This window comes from Telmatherina bonti, assembly GCF_933228915.1.
Source record: "Telmatherina bonti genome assembly, chromosome: 21".
NCBI lineage: Eukaryota > Metazoa > Chordata > Actinopteri > Atheriniformes > Telmatherinidae > Telmatherina > Telmatherina bonti.
The window spans coordinates 7,881,702-7,909,548 of NC_136630.1; the positions used below are offsets into that span (position 1 = coordinate 7,881,702).

The following is a 27,847-nucleotide window of genomic DNA, read 5'->3' on the forward strand; positions in this document are numbered from 1 at the left end:
GTATTAGGCCACAGTAATGGTTCATAATGCTCATGATAAGAGAGTGCCTCAGTACCTGTTCAAGCTCAGAGGATATAGGCAGGTTGCAGGAAGTCCTTGGGGACAATACCCAAGGTGCCGTTCAGCTCACCGACCCACCAGCCGTGAATGTTGTACTCCTGCACCCAAAATTAACAAATACAGAACTAAGTCTCTCAGGGGGCAAAGAACAAGTAAACGAAACAGAATCAAGCACCAATCTAGCATTTTTATTTGATTTTAGAGTACTGTTTATCCTATATCATTAACATAAAAACAACTGCTGGCATCAGGCCTCGGTTGCTTTCACGCCCAAAACAATACTGAACTGAAAACTTTGAAAAATGTTCTTGTACTCTGAGTGAAGGCTATTTTAGAAAAGGACATTCAGGAGAGTTTAGATCCGATCCCAAAAAAAACAGCCATTTACAATATTCTAATAGACATTTGGGCTCATTAGCCTCAAGGGTTTTCATTAAAAATGTGGAAACCGGTAAACAAGGCAATCAAGACGGCGAGCGTCTAAAATAAAACAGCTTTTTTTAACCGCTCACGAGCCATCAGCACAGCTGGCCTTTTTCCCTCAGTCTAATTAAGACTTCTTTGTTTTGTACGGTGGCTGAAAAGACCGAAAAGTTTAAAAAAAAAAAAAAAAAAACAACTTTTTGTATGTGTGATAAAAATCAAAATCTTGTATGAACCGAATAATTTAAGGGGATTTGTTTCTGTGTATTTTTTTGTTTGTTTTGGGTTTTGTCTTGTTTTTTGTAAAACACAATAAGTATTTTTAAGAAATCTTTTAATAAAGCTTTTATATGCAGTTACTCATCAAAGTACAAAATAGGTTTTTAAAAAATTGAATGATAAAATAAAGCCAATAAATAAGAATCAAATCAAGGGGTATAATGTCTGACTTTATGAAGACACAAAATGTTTTGATTCACTGAATAATAACATTTAGAAGCAGTTTTTATCTTTAGTTCTGTGGTTTAAAGATTTTTTTTATTATTTAAACAGAAACTTAATGATGGATTTAAATATTTTACAATATGTAAAGCAATTTTAAAACTTTTGAAAACTAATCTCATTGATTTTAGTTTACCTTTTACTGTTTTAAGAATCAACTAAAATGATGTCAAAATAAAAATATCCATTATCAATCAGATTTAATTTATAAAATAGGTCAAAATATTATCCAGAGATGAGAATATTCCAGTGCTGCACTCCTTAAAAAAAAAAAAGGTAAGAAAGGTAAAACACAGTTTCCATCACTTTTCACATCTAAAAAAAAATCAGTTTTGCTTGTTTAATGTGCTTTTACCTGTTTCAGTGTTTTCATATTAAACCAAAATCTTTCACACTGCGTGAAGTTGCGTCATATCAACAACCACATGATTATCTGATCACAGCAGTTAGGCTCTGCTTGGATCAATATTTGGCCAGAGACCAGAGGCACCAGCCGGCCGTCGTTTCCCTGCCCTGATGGAGCGTGGCCCCCTCATCTCCCCTCTGTTCCCCAGCAGATTGAAAATGGCTGCGTGAACAGTTCATCTCGCCACTCAGGAGAAGATGAAACATATTACATGCGTCCAAGCACATGTGTGTGAACATTTGGTGATCCTGCTTGAAGTTTTAAAAGCACACTCACACACTCCAACATGATGAAATGTGGTGTCAAAGGTTCAGCCGATCCGCCACACCTGACACCTCTCTGCAGCCAGAGGAATGAGGCCTGCAGCTAATGAGCGCTTTTTGGACAGCGAGGACAAATGAATCGCTTACGCGGCCATAAACCACAAAACTCAGGAGTCTTTGCAGCACAAACAGACAAGCAGCCGGACGTCATCGTATCCCAGCATCACTGTCAGCTCTGACTGGCTTGTTCCAGCATGTCTGGCTTACAAACCGACAATTCACCGTGCGTCTGATAAGGAAGGGGGAAAGTCGGATCTGAAATGGTGTTTTTATGCTCCCCGTATGACTGGAGAGAGGGAAAAGCCCGGCTGCGGAAAGCTGGCTCTGCTTTCCATTTGAAACAGAGGAACTGGAGAGGAGAAGCATACGGATGAGGGGGGGAGAGAGGGAGCAAAACACTTCTCCTCTCCCTCGGGGGCGTCGCAGCACTATTCCACCAACCGTAGTGACAGAGAGTTTTATTTATCTCCGCGGCCCATCTGTGCAGTCGGTCTCAAATTCTCCCTGAGAAAGGTCTTTTGGATTATCAGCGCCGCCATTTTAATACAACTGCTACATCACAGAGAGGGTGCCAATGGCGGTGGAAGTCTGTCAGGCGTGCAGAGTCCATCTTCCTCATACTTGAAATGGGTTCATCCAGAGTACACCTGCTGTAATAGGGACATTCCAAGAGGCGTGAAGAGTAAATTATCCAAATGACAAAAACTATGTTAACTTCTCTTCCTGCTGCACATATGTGGGTTTGTTTTGGTTTTTTCCTGCTGCTAAAGTTCTGAAACGTTTGACTTCAACCAGTTTGGGTTCACAGAAGAGCGTTTTGGGGTAAAACAGAAGGTGCTGTTGAGTGGGAGAAAAGAAGATGTCTGAAAAGACAGACAGTTACACCACAGTGTCTAGTGTGTTCCTATTGGTACCATTGGCTGAGAGATGTTAGAAATGTCGTTTCACAGTGTATCATTCGTAATTTTCACAATGTTGCGGTGGGGAAGGGGTCCCTGGAACACTCTAGGCCCATGGGCCTCTGTACTTTTAATCCTGCCCTGTGTCTGACAATAAGAGGATGCAGGAGGACAGGCTGGGTGTGAAGAGTGTGAGCGGTGATACATGTCAGGCCAGTTTGCTGCAACCTGGTAACAGATCAGATTGAAGGGAGGGGGGGGAGGCAGCGCCGTGTCGTGGCGACTGCGGTACGTTGACCTCCCGGTGACTCCTCCACCGAGAGAGCTTGGAATGAGTGTGGGTGGGGCTGGCACTGAGACTGGGTTGCTATGACAACACCTGCAGTGTACCGGCGCGATCGTTTATTTACCACTCAGGGGGCTGGCTAATGGTCGCGTTCTGATAGGCCCATCGCTCATGTTGCACGACCGGAGGACAGACTGACAGCTACCCGAGCCTGAAGCGGGGAGAAGGTGAGTCGAGGATGGTTGGGCGCGGTGGAAGGAGATGAGTGAAGCAGGTGTCGCGTCACGCTGCCATTGTGCATCTAAACAAAATGCATCTTTACTGTTTTGTTTTTTTTTTGTGAAATTTAACCTTTTTTTTAAAGGTTGAAGTCATGAACAGATCCCGACTACGTATCCTCTTCCTTTTCCTCTTTTTCCTTTCACACACACTTTTCCTGATAAAACACAAACACACGCTCACACACAATCCCAAATGCATACAAACTAGGGGGAGCGCTAATAAGCCTGACACATGAGGCATCTCTCCTCGGCCACCAGCTGACTGAGGCAGGCCTTGGGCGTGATGGAGCGCAGGAAGTCTCTCATTGCCCTGCCGCTGAACCCACCGCCTGGTTGTTACAATCTCTCCCTCCCTCCTTCCACATTTCCAACCCCCTCCATATTTTCCTGCCATTCCTCTCTTCCCATCTCTCCCGTTGCAGCCTTTCCGCTTGCGTCCCCTCTGTTTTTATTCCTGTTTCTTTCCTGCGCAGAGTCATCAGATGCACTGCAGCTCCCTGCAGTTCCTCCATCACTGGTCAGCCTAATAAAGAAATATGGCACAAGCCCATGATCTGTAACCTGCTATCAGGTTAGCGAGTCCTCCTCACTGCTCACACAGGTACATTTCATGAGTGATAGAACCAGAAAGAGTGGGGATGAAATTAGTTCTTTGGGAGGATTCTACAGATTTTGTGCCAAAACAATCGTGTTGAAATCCATCTAAAAATATGGAGTATATTTCTGCATAACTGGAGATCAAAATGGCTACTTAGTGTCCATTCTTTTCCAAGTGGGCTTTTAATTAAATCAGTGAATTGGCTTCAAATTGGAAACATGACAGAGCATGAGAACGTTTGCAAATATCTCAGGGACGATGAGATTTAATAAAAAGAAAACCTACTTGGTAGTTTCTAATGCACGCCTGGGATTACAGATAGCTCCTTAACTTAATAGCAATTTAAAGTGGATTTGTGTATGCCACTGAGTGTCTGTAATGATGGCTGTTTATGCCGCCCCTCATTTATAATAATTAAGCGGAATGGATTGGGGGTGGGTCGCTCGGACGCAGTTCTGGGCGATTGGCTTGGGCTGAATAATGACCTACTGTAGTTGACCGAGGGATGACCGCTGCCTCCTGCCTGACCCCAAACCCCAGACTCACCCCCTGCTACTTTGGGTGGTAAATAGGATGTCTTGCCTGTCTATAGTGTCTTGGTGTCTATGGCCACAATAGCAGCTAGGGGTCTTTAAATTGGTGTGTGACAGAGAAAAGGAGAAAGAGAGGGGGACAGGGTTCACTCGAAAGAATAAAGGGATCCCCATTCTTTGTCTCTCTTGCTTGACTTTTCCCAACTGATTGTTTGCCCACTTTTCCTTTTCTTCTTCTGGTTTCAGATGGAGTGACCTATGGGCAGTAGGCCAAACTGGCTTGTAAAACAGAAAAGAGGCCTGTTATGATTCCCAAGGAAGCCCGTCCTGGCAGCACAAACTGAATCTGAGTCATTTTCTTTCACTAAATACCCTAAATTTCTTCTTTTAACCTTTAATTTCAGGACTTTTAATCTTTTGGAGATTATAGATCCTAACTAGTAAATCTCCAAGACTCTAAAGCAGCTTTTATATACAACTAAACTCTACCAAGAATCACCACAAGGTGTCAGTGGTGTCCATGTTCTCATGCGTGTCATCAAACAACTTTGGACAAATGTGGGCTGATGCCCTGCTTTGGGAGATGCATTGGATTGGCTGGCCTGGCTCCCTCTCTCTGGGTTTTGGTTGGATGGCAGATGGAGGAAAGGAAGTGAGCAGGGCGGTGGAAAGAAAGAGGGAGAGGTGGCAGCAGCACTTGCCAGAGTTTTAAGGACCCTGGATGGGTTTGTGCCATAAATCTCTTCCCACTCCATCCTGCCGTTCTCCATGAGTGCCTGTGGGAATACAGGAATGTGACAGCTGACCTGTAGAGCCCGTGTCTTTTGATTGTGGATACATAAATTAGGAAGCAAGAATGCGGGACAACCTTATGGTTTAGTGTGGGACAGGGCCGACAGAGCACACAGGCATTAACACATGTCCGGGATAAGTGGAACAATAGATTTTAGCTGCTGCGATGAATGAATCTGATACACGTTGTAAATCCCCTTGCATCCCCAGGCTAGGATGCATTTTAGCTACTCTGGAAATTTGCACTGCAAATACGAAAGAAACATCTCAATTTAAAGTCAGAGCGAACCTCAGACCTAAAATCTGAGCCTAAAGCCATTTTGTACATTAGAAAACTGCAAATGCTTTGAAAATGAAACGCTACAGCAAAGTAAAACAGGGTAAAAAAGATGGATTTCAGGATGTGTTTCTACCTCATGTATCAGTGAGCTGAGCGCTGCCATCGAAGGCAAGTTAAGCATCGCTGCAAGCAGCTGCGCAGCCAACCTGTCAGATTAATTCTCTTGAACTAATGGCATTCATATGAGTTGCGAGGTTCCTAATTTATTTACTTTGCCGATGTTGCACTGATATGGGCGCACACACGGCAACACACAAGGGAGAAAGAACACAAATACAGTAAAAATGCCCCCACTTTACAGTAAGTGAGGGATCAATAATGATGGATGAGGGCCTTTTATACAATCGGCATGTTCTCCTCAGTTCACAGCCATATGACACCACGCCTGTGGCTATCCCATTCTGCACTTCAGCAGTCAATCACATGCTAGCTTTAAAAATAACAGTTTGTTAGCACCATTGATTTAGCACTTAGAGCGTGTCCTTATTACCTTGTAATTATGGTCAGTGTTGACATAACAGTACAGACAACTAGGCCTCCCACCCTCTAAGAGAATTTATGGGCCCTGGTTTTATTATGGCCATTTCATGTGTCTGGGTCCCCAGCTAAGCGACAGACTTGAGTTCTAGCCAAGGGCCCGTATTTCACTCATCGAGGTCAGGGTTCTCAGGAATCCCCCGTAAAACTGAACAGCACCCAGGCCTGCGTGTATACACAGAAGGCACGGGGAAGCCCTCCCCAAGGGCTCATTAAAACAAATAGCCGATTACAGGCTATAATCCAAATAATGCCATTCACGGGGGAAATGTAAAGCTGTTAGGACACAAAGTAGGCCACGGGTTGAGTCTTGTCGTCATAGAAAACCAAACATTCGGCGGTTCTGAGATCACCGCTAAATAATTTACAACCTGGTCCTCACTTTAAATCCATTAGAAGATAGTTAGACTGCTCTCGTAGTCTGTCACTATGTTATGACTTCAACGTACGGCCTGACAAAACAAGAGTAATCTGTGTCATTAAGATTCTGAGATACAGCAACCAGCTCTTGCTTCCAACTTGGATGTAGCTCGCTTTCAAGCTCTTCAGTGAAGTAGTAATCTGATCTATACAGTGAAAAGTAACCTGCCAAGCAGAACTGACGCTGTAAGAGGTGCATCTGTAGCACAGAGCCAGGTCTCCCCTTTGTTTCTCCAACACTCACAATGCTTTTGTCATCGTTGAGTGAAAAATGGAGGTGGCTGTTTTGACATTTTCCCCTATCAACCAGTACCCACAGATGGAGATGGCTGGCCTCTCATTAATCTGGCACTGCCAAGAAAACCTCAATTAAAAGTCCATCTTCTGTGAAGCGCATACTTCACCTGTCCTTTATCTGTTCTAAACAAAACCGATGCCGTTTATCTGTCTAAACCTTAAAACCTGACTTTAAAATTCAAAATGGAGGTGTGAACGTTGTTGTTTCTGTTCTGAAAATGCCCCAAATATTTATAGTCCAGTGGCTTCAGCTGGATATAAAATTTTTCTGAGGATTAAATCTCCTAACACAACAAATAAGCTTCCTTCTTCCTTCTTCCCTGCCTCTTCTCCTCTCATGATTTGGACCAAACACAGAACATGATGATTCAATTTGAAATCGACCAGCAGCAACAGTCTAGGAACAAGTCCCTATGCGCAGCAGAGTAGAAGTGCCCAAATTACAAGCCATTGATTTCCAGTAGGGTGTCTTTTCACTGGTAGATACTCTGCATGTAACTACAAGATGGCCATAAAACACAAGGAAATAGATCGAGAGAAAAGAGCTGAGATGCAGGATGGCTTCACCTGCAGTTTACGTCAAACAGAAACTAAGAGCTTCACATGGCTGCCTACTCAATTAACCCCTGCGATAGAGGCTCCATAATGAACAACAGCACCATTACGCAGCACTCAAATGGCACTTCACCCTAGTGGCCCTGGAATAGACAATGCCACTGTTGGCGCTTCTCCACTGCAGCGAGACACAAGCGCTCTCTGACGGAGGAATTTAGATGTTGGGGATATCAGCATGTTCAGAAATCAAATGAGGATGGCACAATTACTGGAGCTGATGTTGTTTAACCCTTAAATAATTACACATTGTACATGTCTCTATCTCATTTTACTGATCTGAAATTACCCTAACTGCTTCTGTAATTATATCAGCGAGTCAAGGGTGCAGTCAGGAATGGGTTTCCATTAGAAATAAACTGTTATTTCCATCTAACAGACTAGTAGAAGTGGGTCCAGAAACCACAAAATTCAGGGAGACGTTTAAATAACCTCTTAGATGATGTTTTTTTGCTGATTGTGGATGCTGACCTTGCTAACGATGTAAATGACGTCTCCTCTTTGAAAGCCCAGCTCATCTGGTTCATCGGCCTGGCAATCCCATAAACACTGGTAGTAGTTGGAAAAATCTGATGAGCAAGCAGAAAATAAAGAAAAAAATCAAATATAAGGAAAAAAAAAAACTCGACAAGGTTTTTCTCTTTATGTTAAAGTGGAAAAATGTGCATCATTAGAACTTAGGTTCTGACCTGATTTGTTGTTCTCAACACTTTCATCTGGTGCTTCTGGAAAATCCTCATCTACAACAGACAAATGTTTTACCACCAAAAAATGTTAAAAATGAATGTTTTTCTGCAAATTAATGAAGGGAAGCTTTATTTATGAGGATGAAAACATGTAAGAACAAGTAAGTGTTTTAAAAGAAAATGATCACAACACACAGAACAAAGAAAAAAAACTATTAAAATGTGTTTTGTGCTTTTTTTTTTTTTTTTTTTTTAACTAGGCTGCAGTCCTCGATGAGGATCAGTAAGTTCACATAAACCAGAGTACCCGCCGGGAAAAGTTCAAGAAGCAGAAGCCGTCTTTAGGACGTGTCATTGACAGCGGGGCGTGGCACCCGGTGGTCTGTCGGGTGACACAGTGATATGCCTTCCTCTGTGTCCCACATCCATCCTGAGCAGAAGCAGGCTGACAGCAATGCCACAACTCAGCAACACTATCCACCTTCCAGCACAACCTGCACCTCTCCTTCCAGGAAGAGCAGGAAGGACAGCGCACACACACAAATACACACAAATTACATGTCCACATGCATATTTATGGGGGTGCATATGGTTTGAGTTTGAATGTAAAAAGTGACGACGTGTCTTTGTCCACTCCGAAAACTCAGATAATAACTTCTCTAAAGAGAACGTGAAGCTGACGCGCCCTGTTACCTTGTCTGATTTTAATTTTGTTTGCAGCGGGTCTAAACATTTGTTCAGTTCTCGTCGACTGCCGTAGAGAGGAACATCATTTCATCAAGGGGCCACTGCTATGGCCTGATGGTTTCTGTATCAAAGTGATTTAATTTTCCAGTCAATAAAATCAGTCATCAGCAGCAGAGCCAATGCCACCATTGCTCCGCAATGTGGCTGCAACTGAGCCATGTTCCGTTGACAAAGTGGTCTCATCATCTAAAATACGACGCTGCAGATAGGGATGCAAATTTACTAATTCTGTACATTTCTATGAACAATAAAGGCAGCTCCAAATTTAAAAAAAAAAGCATAAAATCCTAAAAGGAATGAACCAGGAAAATTCTCATATGTTAAAAAAGTACCACAAATATAAAGATTGTCATAACAGCACCTTTTATTTTCTTTCTTTTCAAAACTCTATCGGTGGAAATGACTGAGATAATGTAATAATTTAAAAGTCAATAATCGCTGTGTAAAAGCGGTTAGTGGGCACAGAGAGATGCACGGTGATTGATAAGGGAAGGGGTGAGAAAGTGAACGAAAGAGCCCGTCATTCGATATGCCATCTGTGGTCAGGGTCTGTACCTCTTCCCAGATGGCTTTGAGCGGCGGTGTGACAGTCTGAAGACTGATTTGCCTTTCACCAGTGATTTTGGCAAAGGTAATGTACTCAGTGAGTGAAACTGAATCTTGATGTATCTTATTTAATAGAAACAGTGATGGACGACGGCCCTGAGAAGATCAGATCACCTCTTTTGTCCTTCTTGGGATCTTGTAGCCGCCCTGACACACAGGACTGCCCCCCCTCCTACCCCCCCCACCCCAGCAGGAACTCGCACGCACTTTTCTGAAGTCTCGTCAGTCAAACTCTAATTTCTATTAAAGATGAGACATTAAGAGCTCAGAACTATTTTAAGCTCTGAGAGATGCAGTTTTGACTTCCTTTCAGCTAAATTGCTGTTGCTAGGCAATTTTAGCCAAAACTCTGCTTAGTGGATTGAATTGTAGGCTATTTGTTGCCTGGCAACATTAGCTAATTGGACGTTCTATGACAGAGCATTTCAAAACTGCCCAGCTCTCACTGATTTCAACAACATAGCTGCTCAGAGAGATAAGGAGGGGGGAGCAGAGGAGGCATATTTTGAGCCATTGTAAGTGAATCTTCCCTTCTTGCTCTGTGCAGCAGCCACACCGGCACTGACAAGCTTATTAGTGTTGCTTGATTTAAAATGAGTTATGGTCCTGTGTGCTGCGGTGATGAGGACGCACCTGGCAACACAAATTTCCCAGCCAGGAGACTCACAGATATTTCTTGTTACAAAGTTCCCTCAGGGTGTGAGTATGTGTCACAGCAACTGTTTGGTCTGACTGAGAATCATGAGAATTTGAGGGCAGAACCTTATTGTCTATCCCTTTAGAGCGGTGCGTCTCAGCATGTGTGGTTCCCACATCCTCATACCTGGCAGGCTCTCATAGATATCCTCGTCCTCATCCTCGTCCTCCTCCACCTTCTGTCCTCCTCCCTGTTTGCTGCTCTGGCTGCTATGGGAGGCCTGCGCCAGCCGCGGCGGGGGAGTGTTGATCAACCCTTCAATGTCATCATAGGTCTCCTCCTCTTCCTCATCTTCATCCTCATCGACAGGGATGATGTTGGAGCTGAGATCTATGAGGGAAGGAGAGACAATGCGATTATGCGGGTTAGCGTCAGGATGGAGCACAGCGTGGCACAAAAGGGTAAAATAAGAGAAATTTCAGAGACGAGTCAAATATCAGTAGAGACGAGGAGCGAGAAATACTGAAAAAATAAAATAAAGACCATTTTTTCATTTGTGTACTTTAAATCTACACAAAGTGTTATTTACAATTAAATAAAGCCTGAAAGCGTCAGAAGAGAAGAGATAAAATGTAGTTTTAACTCTTCTGTATTACATATTAAGCCCTAAATGGCATTAGTCTCTTTTATATTAAAGATCTTCTGGTTCATTACAATCCCATGAGAGCTTTTCTTCCAGTTTACTTCTTGTTACTAGGATGTCCAGGTCCAGAAGGCAAGGCAGAGATTTCATTCCCGTGGAACCAGCTACTAGTCTAGCTCTTTGAGACAATGCTTAAAACTTACATCTGCAACAGAACATATTTATAATCTTAACTAAATGTAACTCTAAATTGGTTTTAATTTTTTTTTCTAAATATTCTGCTATTATTCCCAACTTGTTTTTCTGATAATTTTTTTTTTTCTGGTTATTTTTTAGTTATTCTGCATTTTTATTTTGGCTTATTTTGTCCTGTGTTTTTATTTACTCTGTCATTAGTATGTGATGAAAAACAGTGCTACATAAACTCATTACCTTCATTAATTTTACTTGAATATTTACTTCCTGTTGGTAAATTTTTAACCCCTGTTCACGTTCTTATTTTTTGGATCAGCTATCGTCTCACATCTCCCCTGTTTCCTCCACATCTTCAGTTAAATATGACAGTAATGTAAGTTTATCAGCATAATTATTTAAATGCAGGACTTATAACAGACCTAAAAGTCCAAGTGAACTGGCAAAAGAAAAAAAAAAAAAAAAAATTTTTACAAATACTATGAAAGACGAAAAGAATAACCTATCATCCACATGTTGTGTCAGACTTTTTGGAGCAAAGCTGTGCTTGGAGGGTGTAAGACAAACTGCAGAGTGTCCGTTACTTCCCGCCAACCGGTGGCCCAGCCTGAGCCCATTTTAGAGAAGACGCTGCACGAGCGCTCGCTCAGATGGAGGAGCTGTTTCATTGCAAGCGACTGGCCGCTGCAACATGGGGTATCAGGTCCTCTGCCGTACCAAGCAGAGATCAATGCTGCTGGAGGATAACCAGAACATCTAGCAATCAATTTCCTGTAAGTTGGAATTTGGTAGGAGGGTTACAGGAGGGATAGATGGAGGGGGAGGAAGGAAACTAGGGCTACATGATGGTGCACATGACATGGTGGGTGACACATCAAATGAGGAGATTCGGGACTCTGGTGCTTGGTTGTGTAGTTAGTGATGGATCGGGGGGGTTTTATATGAGTCAGATGTGATAAAGAGCTCCCCTGCACTTCTGACCTTTCTGCACCACAAAAAACACACACACAGAAAAAAGTGGAAAACAGAAAAGAAAAAAAAAGAGGTTTATATGACTTTAAATGTCTCTTCTGACAAGTCTGGGTAGCTTTCAAAAACTCCATTCAAGTCCATATTGCTTATATATAGTAGTTATTGTTAGTATTATTTATTTTTTTAATCATGTTATTCTTATTTTATACCATACCAAACCATACCCCGCCATGCCATGCCATGTCATGCTTTTTTAATTCTAAAGCACTTTAAAAACAACAAACTGCTGACCAAAGTGCTGTGCAATAACAACAAATGAATAAAAACAGCGCAAATAAGAAAAAAAGAATAAAATAAAAAAGAGATACATAAAACAGCTAAATGTTGTCAAGCCAACATGACAAAAATATTGATACTTATTTATACTTATATCTTTACAGGATCTAACAAGCTAAAAGAAATACTGTATGAAAGAACAAACTTTAAAAAGAAGTGAGAAGAAACAGAGCAGGGATGCTTTCCCAAAACACTTCACTTGAAATAATAGCATGAAAGAAAAGCGCAGAGACAAAGTGGCTCACCTCTGAGAACAAAATTGATTTGGTCCACCCATTCTTTGGCCTCTTGTGCACTGCTGGCAGCAAACTGCAGGGAAAGTGGCAATAATACTTTCATTATCATCACAGTTAAGGATTACTTTTGTATTTCCAGCTTTTGATCAAATCCCTACATATTAAGAGAAAAGAAATTGTCATCTTTTTATTATAAGTATAAGTATCTGGCTTTTGAATATTTTATAAGGACATATCGTAGCAGGGTGACCATGTATGCCCATGAGTCATTTAGAAAATTTAATAAAATGTTGTCGACCGGATTTGATGAAACCTTGACTGATACTGGAGCTCTGTAGATACATGCTGATAAACTTGTGACAGTATTTAAAGAAGAAAAAAAAAAGGTATATAGATACATATATTTAAATCATATGCAATAATAAAATGTAAATTTTTTCTACTTATTCTTATTTTAATTGAATGTCTTGATTGATAAAATAATTTAACTTTTGGCATATAAAAATAAAAAAAAACTAGCTGATACACTCAAATGTCTTTATTTTACCAAAGTCTACTTAATTCTATTAGAGAGGTTTAAAATTTAAAAAAAATAAATAAATAATAATAATAATATAATTTTTTTTTTTTTTTTAATTATTATTATTATTATTATCCATTAAAATAATTTAAAATTTAAAAAAAGCTATTAGAGTGGTTTAAGCAATCACATGACAGTTTAAAAGAACTGTTAATTAATATTTTCATGAATTGAGATTAATTAATCAATTGACAAAATATTCTAAATGTTTTTTTATTTATTCATTTTTTGCTTGTCTTTGTGATTGTTTTCAACCTCTACAAGTAGCGAGAGGACATTTTAATCACATAGATAATTTTAATTACTAATTTTCCTCTTTCTTTGTCTTTTTGATCACACTTATATAGACCTGATAACACAAAACCAATGAAAAAAAAACAAAAAAAAAAACAACGGCTAAATTTAAAAACAAACAAAAAAAAAAAGGTTTTAGGCTTTCTTAACAAAAACTCCACATGTGCAGATGCACCATCACGTCAAACAAGAAAGAGGTGAAACCAAAATAACAAAAGTGCTGCAGCCTCATCAGTTAATCTCTGTCTAATGAAAATTGGAACATAGCAGAACATACATTATTTCTATTAAATTTGTCAGGCTGTTTTATGTATTCATATCAATAGATATGAAATTAAATCTGTCACATGACAAAAGCAAACCTGCATGCTTTTTAAAGTAACTTTTGTTTATTTTAGTCCAGCAATTACTCTGATATTTGCAGCAAAAACATGCTGTTTTCTTGTTTTAATTTAGATAAAAGTGTTTCATTTTCAAATATGACTCAAACGGCATCTATCAAGCTGCAGGACATAATCTGATTTCATCTTATGGACTCTGATTCACATTTATGATCAGCAATCTGTTGAGGTAATACAGACCTGGAAGACCCGTCGTCCAGGAGCAATGAGCTCGAAACAGGCATTTTTTTTGGAGTCTTTCCTCAGGTTGGTGACCAGCTGCACGCTGTACTCAGCAATGTAAAATGACCCTTTCTGCTGTTTATCTGTAGAGATGAACACATGAGACGAACACATTTATCTGGCTCAGCTTTCTCTAGCTCGAATGGTTTTTGTATTGCAGCATTATTTACAAACCTTTTTCACTACCGAAGTAGTAAAATATTGAGTTGTTCAGGACGCACCATCTCTTTTGCCACTCTGAGCCAAAGAAGCTGTGATCTAAAAAAAATAAATAAAATACAGTATGCAAGTGGGGAAAATCAAAAATCCAATTTCAATGATACGGGATAAACATGTTGTAATACCTTTTCGTTTCTTTTCCAGGTAGCCTTGCTTTAAGATGTTACTGAGATCCTGAGCTGCTACTGGTGGGATGTCACCAAAATCTGTGAGTACAAAATAAATTATTCAGACTTAAAATCTAGAAATATTAAAATCATAACCAGAACAAAGAAAGAGAGCAAAGAAGCACTAAATTTTTCTTAATAAATGTCAAAACCATTATTTTGTAAGCAGGACTCCTCCTACCAGTCATCTAATTCTTTAATCAATAATTTGTTTCATGGTTGACGCCTAATAAGCTGCACTTCAACTTTCTGTATTCCCAACGCGGCATACACACACACATAAACACACGTGTGAATATAAATTCTCCAGCCTTGTGGATCAAATGCATTCCTACCAGGCTTCAAGAAACTTGGATCAATACATCTACAGTGCTGCTGAGCACTGCAGTCCATTCATCTGCTCACATAACAATTTAATGACAACAACCTTCCTGCGGGAGTCCAACAACTCTTCATTCTGCAAAGTCAAATTTTAAACATGATAGGCCAACTTGAAACTCTTAAGTTGATTACTTTTGTAGTCAGATGATGCATAATGCACCGTCTTACTTTGCAATAGCACTTATAATTCTCTGCTTATGTATGAGATGTTGTAATCACATGAGATGCATTTTGCTTTGCACTGCGCTGTTGCAACATATCCATATTCTATGTTACAATCTGCTGCGATAGACTGGCAAGCTGTCCAGGGTTTACCCCGCCTTTCAGCCAAAGACTGCTGGGATAGGCTCCAGCTTCCCTGCGACCCTTCACCGGACTAAGCGGTTAGGATAATGAATGAATGAACAAATGAATGAATGTTACAATCTGAACAAAATAAGAAACATTACAAGGTAACTCGAACCTGGTTGGCTCAAGGTCCGTCTGTGTTTTAACAGGACCACCTGGATTTTCTAAGTGTAAAAAACAAAGCTTAACTTCCTCTGAATTCATTAGTCAACAGGTTTTGGTCCGACAGGGGGTGAGAAACACCTACAAATAGTGGTTCCCTTTTTAGTCTGAAACACAGGAACACTTCAAAAGCCATTTACATAAGTCAGTGTGACACCCCCCCATTCAGGCCACAGATGACAGCGGGAATGCCTGGAGTCCATCCTTCTCAGAAAAGATCTGTTTAACTGCTGGGAAAAACCAAACATGTCATCCCACAACTGGCTCCTCTGGCTTAAACAAAGGGCAACCCCCCCCCCCCCCCCCCCCCCCCCCCCCCCCCCTCCTCGACACTGGAGTAAGAGGAACTTGTGTCTGATTCATAAAATAGTAGGGCTGATATTGGTTTTCCGCTTGGCTAACATCCCAGAGATTTAAGTTTACAACAAACTGGCGTGTGATCCGATAACCCCGCACGCTTAGCTTTGCTGTCCTGACAGATGAGCGGGTCATCCCAGAGCAGAGCCTCAGACACCTCACAGCACTAACACACTCACATATCATCAGCCTGCCTTTGTGGATGGACTGAGCGGTGACACTATAAATACAGAGGTGCTAAGGACTGTTTTGTCAAAGAGCACCTGATTCAGTACATCATAACAAACAGCAGTCATTATGCTCCTCCACCTCATTTATCCGCCAGCAGTCTGTCAAGTTTTTTTCTTCTTCTGGGGCCTGCTTCCTTGTTGCGGCCCACTTCTAATCCCTTCATCTGTCTGCTTCCCTCGCTCTTCATTTATCTCAAAGGTCGAGCTCGGATAATAGATGAGGAGGTACAAAATCAACACAGGATCACTCAGATCTGCTTGAGTCAATAAACATTACACATTCATGTGTGCTTAACGCTTTATCGCGAGGTGACCTGACCTCACTTGACTGTCCTTTGTATGAATCTTAAACAGAGTGGGTGCAAACACTGACTGTAGGGCTAAAATGCACATAATAGTTCTGGATTCTTCCACACGGTAGCAGCACAGGCTAAAAGCACCTCGCTGGTTAATGCTGCTTTTACAAGTTCTTGATCCAACCCTAAACAAAAGCAGAATCCAATTGGTCCTGAGTTAACAATGCCCCCTTTGATGAAAATCACTCACTAACACCTCCTTGGGACCAATGCAGTCTTAAGTGGATATTTAGAGGTAATGTTATTTGAAAATGTGTAATTTAGTGTTAAAAAAACCCAAAACCATCATGGTGTTTGAGTTTTGAGTTTGAGTACAGGCACAGAGAGACACATTAATGCATCTAATTAAGGCCTCATCAAAATCGCAGACAGACGGCACTCTTTCATAAAAATCATAAATTGCATTATCAATTATTCAGGGCAATGCCATGACTTCATTTTCATCTCTTTTGCGTTTTAATTAGCACCATCCACAGCTTTGGTATTGACATTAATTTGATGGCAATTTATTGATATTTCAGCATAACCTATTTAGCTGAGTGCAATTACCAGCAAAGAGAAGCAGATAGATGCCATGTTGGAGTCGCATCCAGTGTTTCGTAAATCAAGGTGAGGAGTTGCTACAGGCCCAGCTAACTGAATCTAACGGCTTCGACGTGCTCGTCAGCTAACTGAATTGCAGTCTTGCCATTTCCAAATGAAAGAAGTGATCAATATAGAAACTGACCAGAAATTTGTGTTGAATCGATTCTGACAGAAGAGTGTTTCCGTCAGCAAGCTAACCTGTGTGACGGCGAGCACGCCGTTCTTTTGCCGACCTGAACTTGTGTAAAACTCGGAAGGGAAACACAACGATGCATCTGAGCTGCCAGCGGTTTGCCGCAGCCGCAATCTCTCATTTGGTTGTTCACACTCCCTCAGCATGGTGTTATGAGCTCAGCAGTTGATCCCACAAGAAAAGGCTGATTTATGTTCGCATGACCAGAGGGAGTTAATGTATTCTCTCATTAAAATCCACTTTAGTTAGGCTGAAAGTCAATCAAAGGCTGGATAGAGAGTGAATCAAAATGAAGGGAAATGGTCGGGTGGGAGGACTGATATGTTACATTAGATCTAACGGTGGTCATAACCCAACAAAGATGGTATGAAAACACAAAAACGCAGTAGGATGATGTTGCTACGGAAATGAGTGGTCCCTGTTAGCATCTTGTCTTTGAGCTGGAGAGGGGTGAAAGTGCAGGCGGGATTCAGTCACAGCAGGGAAACAAGGGGTGTTAAAAACTATGGCATGAACGAGGAAAAAACATTTCCATCGGCCAGACACATGTGGAGACTCACGGTCAGATGCAAGGAAAATGTTATTTTAAGTTCCTGTTTTAAGCTAAAAACTCAATACATAAACATTAGTGGCCTAAATCACTAAAGCGATCTTGATGTCTTGATTTCACATGGAAGCAGGATCTGTAATGTTGTCTGTGATGGTCAAAAGTTTGGAGAGACATGAGTTAATTCATTTCCCATGCATGCTTTCTCCTGTGCAGGATTGGAGCTTTTCCCAGGTAAATAACAGCTTATCAGACCTCTTTTATTCATTAGATTTTACTCTAATTAACTGGTTAAGCTCTTATGTTTCTTTAATTTCATGACTACTGTTATTATCAATTAATGTAGTCATAAATCCTTCCCTTGGCCTATATAACATGTCACAAAATGGCAAAACCAGAATGAAATTCCAACCGCATCGTTGACAGATTCAGAGTGCTTATTTTCCCCGACCGAGACTCGGAGGATATTCAATTTTTCTATTATAGAAGACTTGAAAAACCAGCTGGCATTTCTACAATAAAAAAATGACATTAAAGAAATGGACGTCTGTTTTTTTTTCCTCGCTTGTTTATCTGTTTCTTTTCATTCTAAACAACAAAATGTTGACAGCCTCAGAATAAAAATTAAACTGATGTCATTTAATATATTATTTCCCAAACAAATGAAATAACATGAATACCATAATACAGCAAAAAAATATATATCTTTTGTAAAGTATTCAGCTGTTGCTATGAAGTGAAATATCAGACAAAACTATAACTGCGATCAATACATTTGTGTCTGGTACTGACCCCACAAAGCACACGCTATAAGTATGATCTGAAAGTTATCATATGTTTTCTTTCTCCTTTGCTTAGTCCTTGAGTCAGGGGCTTTCACAGTGCCTTTCGATGCAGGAGGTATTGCATTGAATGCAGCATCAGGGGGCAGGACCTGACCCCCGTGTGAACTCTGCTGATGAGGTGAAACAGAAGGCAGAGAGAGGCTCCCCGGCCCTGAGGGGGCTGCAGGGAGGAATGTTGCTGATTCTAGAGACCGCAATCTTCTTCGATACTGTCCTTGATTAGGAAAAAGGATTCACTCAGTGCACCTTCACCCACCCGGCGCTCAATCTGTGCACAGGCCAAGCTAAATTGATACATTTTTCCTCATTACAGTGGGAGGCCTTTGCTACGTGTCCCTCCAGCGAGGCGGCCGTCAGAAAGGAGGAGAGAGACTGAGAGGCACTGAGGTTAAGGGCAGAATGTCTTCTCAGCCCTCCTTCCCTTCCCCTAATTTGATTAGGACTTCAGTCATCGATACATAAACCATGTTTAGAACCTCCTAATGCATGTGTTTGAAGCAAAAAAAACATGCAGTGCATTATATCAGGCTGCATGATGACTGTGTCACCGTCTAATAATACTTAGTGGGAGAAGGGATTTATGCAGAAGTGATTGTGATTCTTTTCTTGCTTTTAAGATCAAGACTGTCAACCTGATTAAATGACAATCAGAACGGAGATGGAGGCAAAATAAAAAACTTTAAATAAAAATTTGATCACACTTCTTTGGTCTTCTTGGATTTACAAGTTTCAGTGAGATGCATCTTTAACAAATATTTAGTGTTGCTTTTACAGAGTGGGATTTACAGTTGTTTTATTATTATATTATATATATGGCAATATGAAAAAAAGGACACATTTTTTTTTTTTTTTCTCAAAAAAAATAATACCAAACACCAAATAATTCTATCCGCTGTTTTCCTCTATTCCTACATTCAAGCGTCACCGGCCGGCCACTGTAAAGACACTAAGGGGCTAAATTTACAATGTGACATCGGCTTCCCCCTGGGCAGCCATAAGCAGCGTCTACAGCGACCCTGAATTTCCTTTTTCTAGATTTACTACCACTATTCAAATGCTTAACTGCAGATACAATGATCCTCTAATCGCTGGGGATGGTTTTCAGCTGCTTCACTGACAAAGACAGAAAAAAAAGAAAAGAAAACACCGTAGTAAGAATATAAATACCAGCAAATGGAGGAGTTCAGGCCCACAGAGGAGTCTACATATCTGTGATGAAAATGCGATATAACGCAGTCGCAGACAGAGCCTGGAGGGGAAAACACTCACCAAAAAAATCACACTTGCCTTCTGAAATACAGTTACTGCACCTTTAAAATGCTCCTTTTATTTCCACTTAAATGCTTTAAATATCATCTAAATAAGGACCACTGTGTTCTGCTAAGCCGTCGAGCAATATCTCACATCGATAACTACATACAAATTGCTCTTATTTTATTGCCAGTGCTGTTACATATTATGCTAATAAATAATTGTAAGATGGTATCTTTCTTTGACCTCCACAGTAAATCACCTGCAAGTCCACAGGCAACAGGTGTCGCCAAAAAGAAAAGGCTATCAGTCAAGAAAATTAAGGTCAGTTGTTCACTGAAAACAGATTTTAGTTTTTTTTAATAGTCTTTTGTTTCTTTTATTATTTGATTAATTTAATGGTGAAATTTATAGATTTCTTTTATTTCACTGGATTTATATAAGCATTTTTTGTATTTATATAAGTATTTTTTGATTAATGAATCTTTTCAAAATTATCATTAATATGTCCAATTAAAAGCCTAAAGCACTTTTTATCCATCTTCAATTTTCAATAAAATTTGTACAAAAATGTAAAGATAATTATTACTTTTATGTTTTTAAAACATTCACGAGCATGTCCAATCTGCAAGCGTGACTCAGCTAGTAATTACATGGCTTTTCTCTTGGAAATTCCTGATTAAATTTCAAAAGAAAAGGCCTTTTTTTATATTCTTTGTTTTCTTTTCATTGTTTTTTAATCAACAAAAATAAGCCTAATTCTGAAGTAGATGCAACAAAATAAATCATTTTAACTATCAAGCCAGCAAATTTAGAAATAAAATAAACTTTGGTATATAATCTTAAAGAATTGAAAAAAAAAAAAAAAAAAGAACTAAAACAGGTTTCAGCATTTGTTGAAAAAATACACATTTTAATTAATTTGCTTTTTATTTAAAATTTTGTTTGAATTTGAATTAAAAAGTAAATGAGGCATTTTAAAAATTGAATCGTGTCCATTTTACGGGCATTTGGTTTTGCAAATCAACCTCGATGACAGTTATTGTCAAAGAAATTGTTCACTCCATTTTTCCCTCATAATACAAATTAATAATTATATTAATTAAATAATATTTGTTCATTTAATGTCTTCCTCAAAATTTGTCAAAATTTAATAACGATATCTTTATTTAATTTTTTCACTACTTTATGAGAAGAAAACTAAAATTACAAGCAATAAAGTCATTAAATTAAGCTAAATAGCATGGCATGCATAAATATATTTCATTCTGAAAAAATACAAACGATTAAGTTATCTTAATTTAAGCCTGATATTTCATTAAAAAAAAACACAGTTAATTCAATTGTTATTAGGACTGTGAGGAATTTATAGACAAAAATTAATGATCTAAATGCATTTTTTTTCAATGAAACTACACTTTTTCTTCTGACAAATAGGACAAACTTGCTTTAAAATAAAAATGTGTTCCCAGTTGGCCGGCTTCTGATTTCTTTCACATAAGCTAACTTGCAGCAAAGGCCGTAATAAATCAATGGTAAAAATTACCATTGTAGATAAGCAATCTTCCAGCAGCATACAAACCCCAAGAAGCCCTGTCCCACTTAGCACACACAGAGTGGTGACTCCTTGTGTGGAGATCCCAGTGAAAAGAGGGATGCATCCTGAACATCCTGGACATCCTGGAATAACTCCACAAGGGTATGTTAATGACCTTAAAGTGCAACATTACAGCAACAATTAAACACAGGCATCCCAGAGGCACTGGAAGCCGCCATGTCACTGTCTGTGAACAAGCTCACACATCTCTCCTATCTTCATTTATTTCCCTAAGAAATCAGCAGGGCCACCTGGGCTTGGCATTGAAACTTCATTCATCTCCAGAAATGGATTCCAGTGGAGGGCAAAATCAAATTCTCATTTGCAAGGCAGGGGGAGAAAGAGAGGGAGTGAATGCAGGAGGTACCTGGGAACGCTAACCTCTGGGTGAACCCGCCGCATCTGATAGTTTTGCTATTTGTCTGTGACATTGACAGCTCTGGGGGAGATTAGGAGCCACCCTGCCCCAGCTTCCCACTTTGCATTCTGCCTATGTGCCTGCTTACAGATGGACGGCTGCACATTTACCTTCGTCTGTTTTTCCCCGAGTTTCAACGCGGCGCTGCACCAGAGGCAACAGAGGGATGTAATTATGCAGTGCAACAATAAAACAAAGCAAATGAGGGGAAAGCTGCATCAGAGGGCTAACAAACAAGGAGGGCGCAAAAACTACATGGTGTGGCTTTTCGGTGGGGGTGAAGCCGGAGATGAGAGTGATGGATGCCCTTCGGTTAAATACGTCCAAATCCCCCCTTCAAGCCGCTCTCTTCTTGCCAGGCCGCGTGAGTGAGTGTGTGAGAGAGAGTGTACAAGATTAATAGTGTAAACAGCGAGGGAGAGAGGAAAAGAAAGGCAGCCAGGAGAGAGGGAGAAAGAAAAGACTATCAGCATCTGCAGCAGCACAGTAGCCCTAAGGGAATAGGGTGAACTTTTGAACCCTGATGGCGAGCAGTCGCAGCAATCTACAGATCCTGCTCCTGCCTCGTAATGCATGAGCATCTTTCTAAAAAAGCTCACTGATAGCAACCGGAGTAGGAAAGTGAAGGAGAGCGAAGGAGAAAGAGGAAGAGGGGAGATCATTAGCATATTCCTCGCTTGCTTGCAAACGAGCAGCCGCAATCCAAATGTCACAAAATCCATACAGCGGCGAACGCGGTGAAAAATGAATCTCCAGGCAGATATTCTGACGAACAGATACAGTAGGCGGCTCTCGGCAAGTCCAAAGAAACTTCAAGACTGATGGGTGTTCTGTGACAGCCAATCGTTCACAGGACTGACTGCAGACAGGTCGCGGGTTGGCCAAGCAAAAGGCCGAAGGTCAAAAGTTCAGTAAGTGAGCAGACACCGTGAACAAGAAAAGCTGCAGCAAAACCATAGAAGAAGAAAACGACCCAGGAGCAGGAACGAAAAATTGGGAAAATTGCTCTAAAGCGGTCTGCTTCAGCCTCCTCTTTCTCTATAACCGAGACGTCAACACACACAAAAAGGCCAGTTGGCACATTAAACACTGCTGATTAACCCTGTAATGGAGTTTCAATCTGTCAGCTGGCATCAGTGGTTTTTTTCCAGTCACCAGCCAAGAGACCCAAGTATGCACCCCCCCCCAAAAAAAAACATTCACTTTAAATGACTTTTTCAAGCTTCAGCCAAAATGACAAAATTCAGATTTAATATTCTATTTACAAGCACTGTGTAATAATGTTGTTACTGTGCATTGGCTCCTCATATTCAGATGAGAAATAGGCAACAGCGTGACATTACTTCAAATTGGTTGTCCTACTGCGTTCGGGTGCCAGTAATTGCTTTAAGAAATTGGGCCGACGAAGTGAGCCCTGACAGGAGTCACATTACTGGCCTACACATAAAAACAAACCTCCCTTTAGAGCTAAAAGTATTAGTTAATTAAAAAGGAAATAAATCTCAAATATTTTTAAGTCAAAGTTACAAACTTTTTTGTTTTTGTTAATGGATCTGTTGTTTTTTTCTAATGAAACACTAACCGTGACATTTTTGTTGAGCCTGAGCTCTTCTGATTTACAACTATTTTTTCCCCATTTTCCATAAACCTTGGAGTAAAACATCATAACAATTTTCAAAATTAAGCAAAAATGCTCCAGTCTTTCATGCATACATCTCGATTTTAATAAATTTAATTATTAAAACGCTCAATAGAATAACATTTGTTAAATGAATAGAAAATAAATAAAAATCTGATCATCTATGGCTTAGACAAGCTTGAAAATCATTTTCATAACGTCTACAGCCACACCTGAGTAAATACAGGATGTACGGTCATGCTGGAGTCATTTCCATCACAAGGAAGAAAAAGGAGACTTATCGAAGGCGCCATCTTTTTTTGCACGCCTCCTGAAACAAAGCTCTTCCTGCAGTGCTCTGTCATCGCTGTGGCTTCCCAGCAAACATCCCCGAGCGCCCAACAGAGCTCCCCAATCAAAGAAAAACAAACAGGCCATTTTGACTTCGTAAACTTGACCTGCAAACAGCATGACAGGGCTAAATGCCCCACATTTCCAGCTGTCTCCTGGGGTCTATTTGTATCTGTGTGAGGGGCATGTGTGTGTGTGTGTTAAAGAGGTTTTGCACGCCAGAGGGAGAAATTTACAACTATATTTGTTTATGTATGCATAATGTGCTGGAATGGCATCATCATGGGATGATGGGAGGGGAGGAAAATTCCTAAAAATGTGCGCCAGCCTCAAATAGCACGGAGAGTGAGAGGTGGAGGGTGCTACAGGGGGCAGACGAAGCTAGGGCGAGGCTTCAGGTCACCGGTGCGGTCGACGGGTGAAACTCAGTTCACATTACCATGCAGACACCCGGGTTAACAATGGAGGCTCCATCTGTTCCTGTCAGCGATTACAAATCTGGTGTCACCCAGTCCGCTGAAGACAACAGGCCACCGCATCTAATCAAACGGCGTAGGCTCCTCCTGCGTGTAAAAGCAGCCATCGACTTCACACTCACTCACTCTCTGGTTAGGGAACACAGAGCGGCGAAGGCAGGCAGTCCATTACCATGGGTCATACATTCTCCAAGTCACAAAGTCTCTATTGTGTACAGTAGGATCAAATAAAGCCACACAATTAAACTGAAAATAGTCACTTTTCCACCTTCTTCTTACCCAAACCCTAGATTTTTGTAATCACAAAATCACCCCTCACTCACTCCATTCATCATATCCTTCATTTTTTTTAAAAATCAGCTATTTTTTTCCCCATTGTAGGGATTTAATAAAATGAAATATACACTGCCATCATGGAAACTATTCCTCCAAAAATGTCAGTGATTTCATTAAGCGCTCATGCCATTTTTTTCCACCAACACTCACTCTTCCCCAGAAACAGACCGCCCAGTAGAAAAAGTGTGAGCCATTTCTTTCAACTGGCAGTGAACAGAGAATGAACTATGAACTCCGTGTGCCCTTTTCACTGAGGACACAAACCATTCACTATGCTAACGCGCTTGCAATCCTGAAGCAATAACAGATGTAGGGCTGCGGGCTTTACATTTTTCTTAAAATGTTACGATTATTGATCCGACAGTGAAATGCGTGCTGCTTTTTAAAGCGTAGTTATTTAGTTTCAAAGAGGATTAGCTCTTGATATTCAAAGGAAATTACAAGCAGAAGGTAGTGCTTCCTAATTGGTCATTTCTCACATTTAGCACAGACAATAGCATGACAACGTGTGTGAGCTTAAACAAGTAGCGCTTACCACAGCAGACGGTGTAATTTGTAGTTGAGTGTTATCAACATAGCCTTAAGGGAAATTTTTTAAGCATTTCATGTAATCATTTTGTTTGTTTCCCAAAGGAAATTTCCTCTTATTTACACTGAAATTAAAAATATATATTGGTTATAACCATCTTGTCTGACTGTAGTCTGTCTTCACACCATCTGCCATGATTTGTTTATTTATTTTTCCAAACTTGCAGAAGTTTCTCGTCTCGGAGCAGAGGAGCTCATTAAGTCATTTCAAATAAGGGATCAAGCTTGATTCCATCCAGCTGGTGTTTAACCAGTGGCTTCTTAAAACCAGTAAAAACACTCAGTTTTCTTAATGAGAAATTCAACATGCATTCTGGGGCTGGAAAAGCAGCAGAGATGGGAACCTGAGGTAGCAGAGTCTTAATGCCCACCTGCGGCATGTCATGTCAAGGACTATTAGCTGGCACATAGAGTCAGAAAATACTAAAAACTCTGAATGGGAGGGAGGCAAGAGGGAGAAAGGAAGATAGAAAGAAAGATTGATAAAGGTAGAGAGGGACGGAACACACATGGCCCCTCAGGTACAGTGTTGTATTTCAAACCCGGTTGTGAAAGAATAGAGGGGCTCTGGGTCAATAAATCACTGCGTTAGCCTGCAGCTACAAAGCCTCCTCTCTGTGTGGGCTGCCTCCTCGTCTCCCTCTGTCCACGTGCAGGCAACTCAAACAGAAAGATCAGGTTGAAGCTGCCACTGGAGGGAGCTCTAGGTCACGATTCAGGCAGCCTTATCTCTCCAGAATCATGACACCTGCACACTGGCCAGGAGGGAGAGGAAAGGGAGGAGGAGCCTCTGATGTCACCAGCAAAAGAGCCCATTTTTTATAAAAAGAAGGTCTGCAACAACACACAGCTAATATCCCACCTGCACTTCCTGTGGTGAGGTGTACGCTCATCAATAAGGACGCTGTGTTGGCGGCATTTTCTTTGATGGCAATGCAGAATTAAACTATTCAGTAGAAATATGTGTTGATACTAAGACAGATCGTTCACCTCAGATCCCTGCACTTTGCAAATGACCACATTAAAGCATACACAATTGAATAAAGAGACACACTGAATCACAACTCTTGTGAACTTACACTCAAGGCCTCCTTCATCCTGGTAATCAGAGGCTACTGAGGCGTCATCCGAGCGACCCAGACTGGAACTGCGATTGTCATCAGAACCATCTTCTTCCTTTAAGTCCACTGGGAAAGTGCGTGAAAGTATGTGACAGAGAAACACCAAAAGTCAGCAGCTGAAAAACACAATCCTTTGATGAACCCATCACAGACTAAACAACACAGTGCAGATACAACATGATACTTTCAAATAGATACAGACATTTTACTTACATTTTAAGGGGAATTCCTGAGGATTCCTGTAAAATCACAATTAGCAGAGATCAAAATCTTTTGCACTGAACTGCGTCATTACCTAAACTTTCATTTTTCAGACAACTCAGCTCCAGCTTTGTTTCTGAAAAAACAGCACCTGCTTCCTGTGCAAAAGACCACAAAACCACTAGTTATCTGTGATGGATTTCAAGTGTTTCATCATGCACTGCTAGCAACAACAGCTTCCGGAGTCAACTAACACTCTCTATGCAAGGGTTTGCTTTACTTTTTTATTAACTCTTCCCCATATTTAGTAATCAAATCACATTGACATTAAATTATTTGCATCAACAAAAGATTATTCCATGAGTTAAAAGTTAATAAAGGCAAAATATAAGACCATAAGCTTTTTCCAAGGTTAAGTTAGCAAACTGCAGGTGCAGAGCAAACGTTTGATAATGGTGTCTTGAAGCTACATTTTTACACGTCGTTTAAGTAAAAACTGACCTTGAATGGACGAATCTGAAGTTATTCAGCAGAACCTGCCTTGTTTCTTCTGCATTCTCACTCAGGTTCTCATCTTGAAGGATTTCTGCTACAAACAACTCACAATCTGGTGAGTACAAGAACATAATAAGCACTATGTTAATGACTTGATGACTTTCTCGGGTCATTCACATTTTAGTTTAACATTGCAGGACGCAAACACAGACACCATCCCAAAATGACAGCGCAAAGAAAAGTAGCTAGACACTACTGTGTAGTGTTTGAAGACACACACATATCTATGCCAAATGACAAGATGAAACCACCCCCAACACAACTTGGATGTACATTTGAATCTGGTCCACCTGCCACAGGTTTTAGAAAAAGATTTATCCTTTTCAGAGTTTGCTTTAGTGTTCAAGCATCTGTACTTTATACATAATTCAATAAAAAAAAATTCAAACGACAGCAAAGTTCAAAAGTTCCCAGCTTCAAATAATTTGCTCCCTTATGATGTTGTCTGGTGTCTTATCTCTACTCTTGTCTTATTTACCATGTTGCCATGAATATATAAAGCTATTTATTCATGTATCTTGATCAGTGATGAATTTTAGTGGAAACCTAATTTCAAGTTACGGTAAAACCACAGAGCTTGATCTTTGTGATAATAAAGACACAACAGGTTGAAGACAAAACAGGTTGGCCAACATCACTTATCTGATTCAATTTCTTTATGACCTCAATACCATATTATGTAAAAAACTAACACATGCAAATGTTGTTCCAACGGCTATGTTTGCTGGTATGGTTATCCATGCAAATGTCCTTCCACCAGGTTGGAACCCGTTTCTTGTTTATGACAACATAAATGAGGAGGTCACATATAAAACTTTATGTGTTTGTTCTTGTTAAAGTGCCTCAGAAATATTTTGTAAACAAACTATCAAATAATAACGGTACATCTAGTGATTTTTAAACATTTCACTAAATGAAGTTTGTCTCCTGACACAAGGTCAAAGTCATTCTGATCTTCTGAAAAACATAAAAATAAAACCGGAATTAAAAAACATGCTTTGCAATTTGAAAATAACATTTTAAAAGCAAAAGCTAGTGATATTACCATCCAAGAGTCTCCTGACGTCGTGCGGGATTGTCCCCAT

General features: G+C 40.3%; 1 protein-coding gene across 1 annotated transcript; it reads right to left on the reverse strand.

Annotated features, from left to right (window-relative positions):
- Nucleotides 1-65: 65 nt before the first annotated feature.
- skap1 (src kinase associated phosphoprotein 1) lies at nucleotides 66-27,847 on the reverse strand (the record flags this gene model as incomplete). Its single annotated transcript, XM_079261175.1, has 12 exons — nucleotides 66-158; nucleotides 7,780-7,877; nucleotides 7,998-8,048; nucleotides 10,171-10,374; nucleotides 12,373-12,436; nucleotides 13,819-13,943; nucleotides 14,035-14,118; nucleotides 14,205-14,285; nucleotides 25,965-26,072; nucleotides 26,220-26,245; nucleotides 26,709-26,814; nucleotides 27,808-27,847. The coding sequence occupies 12 exons, from the start codon at nucleotides 27,845-27,847 to the stop codon at nucleotides 66-68; spliced, it is 1,080 nt and encodes a 359-aa protein (XP_079117301.1).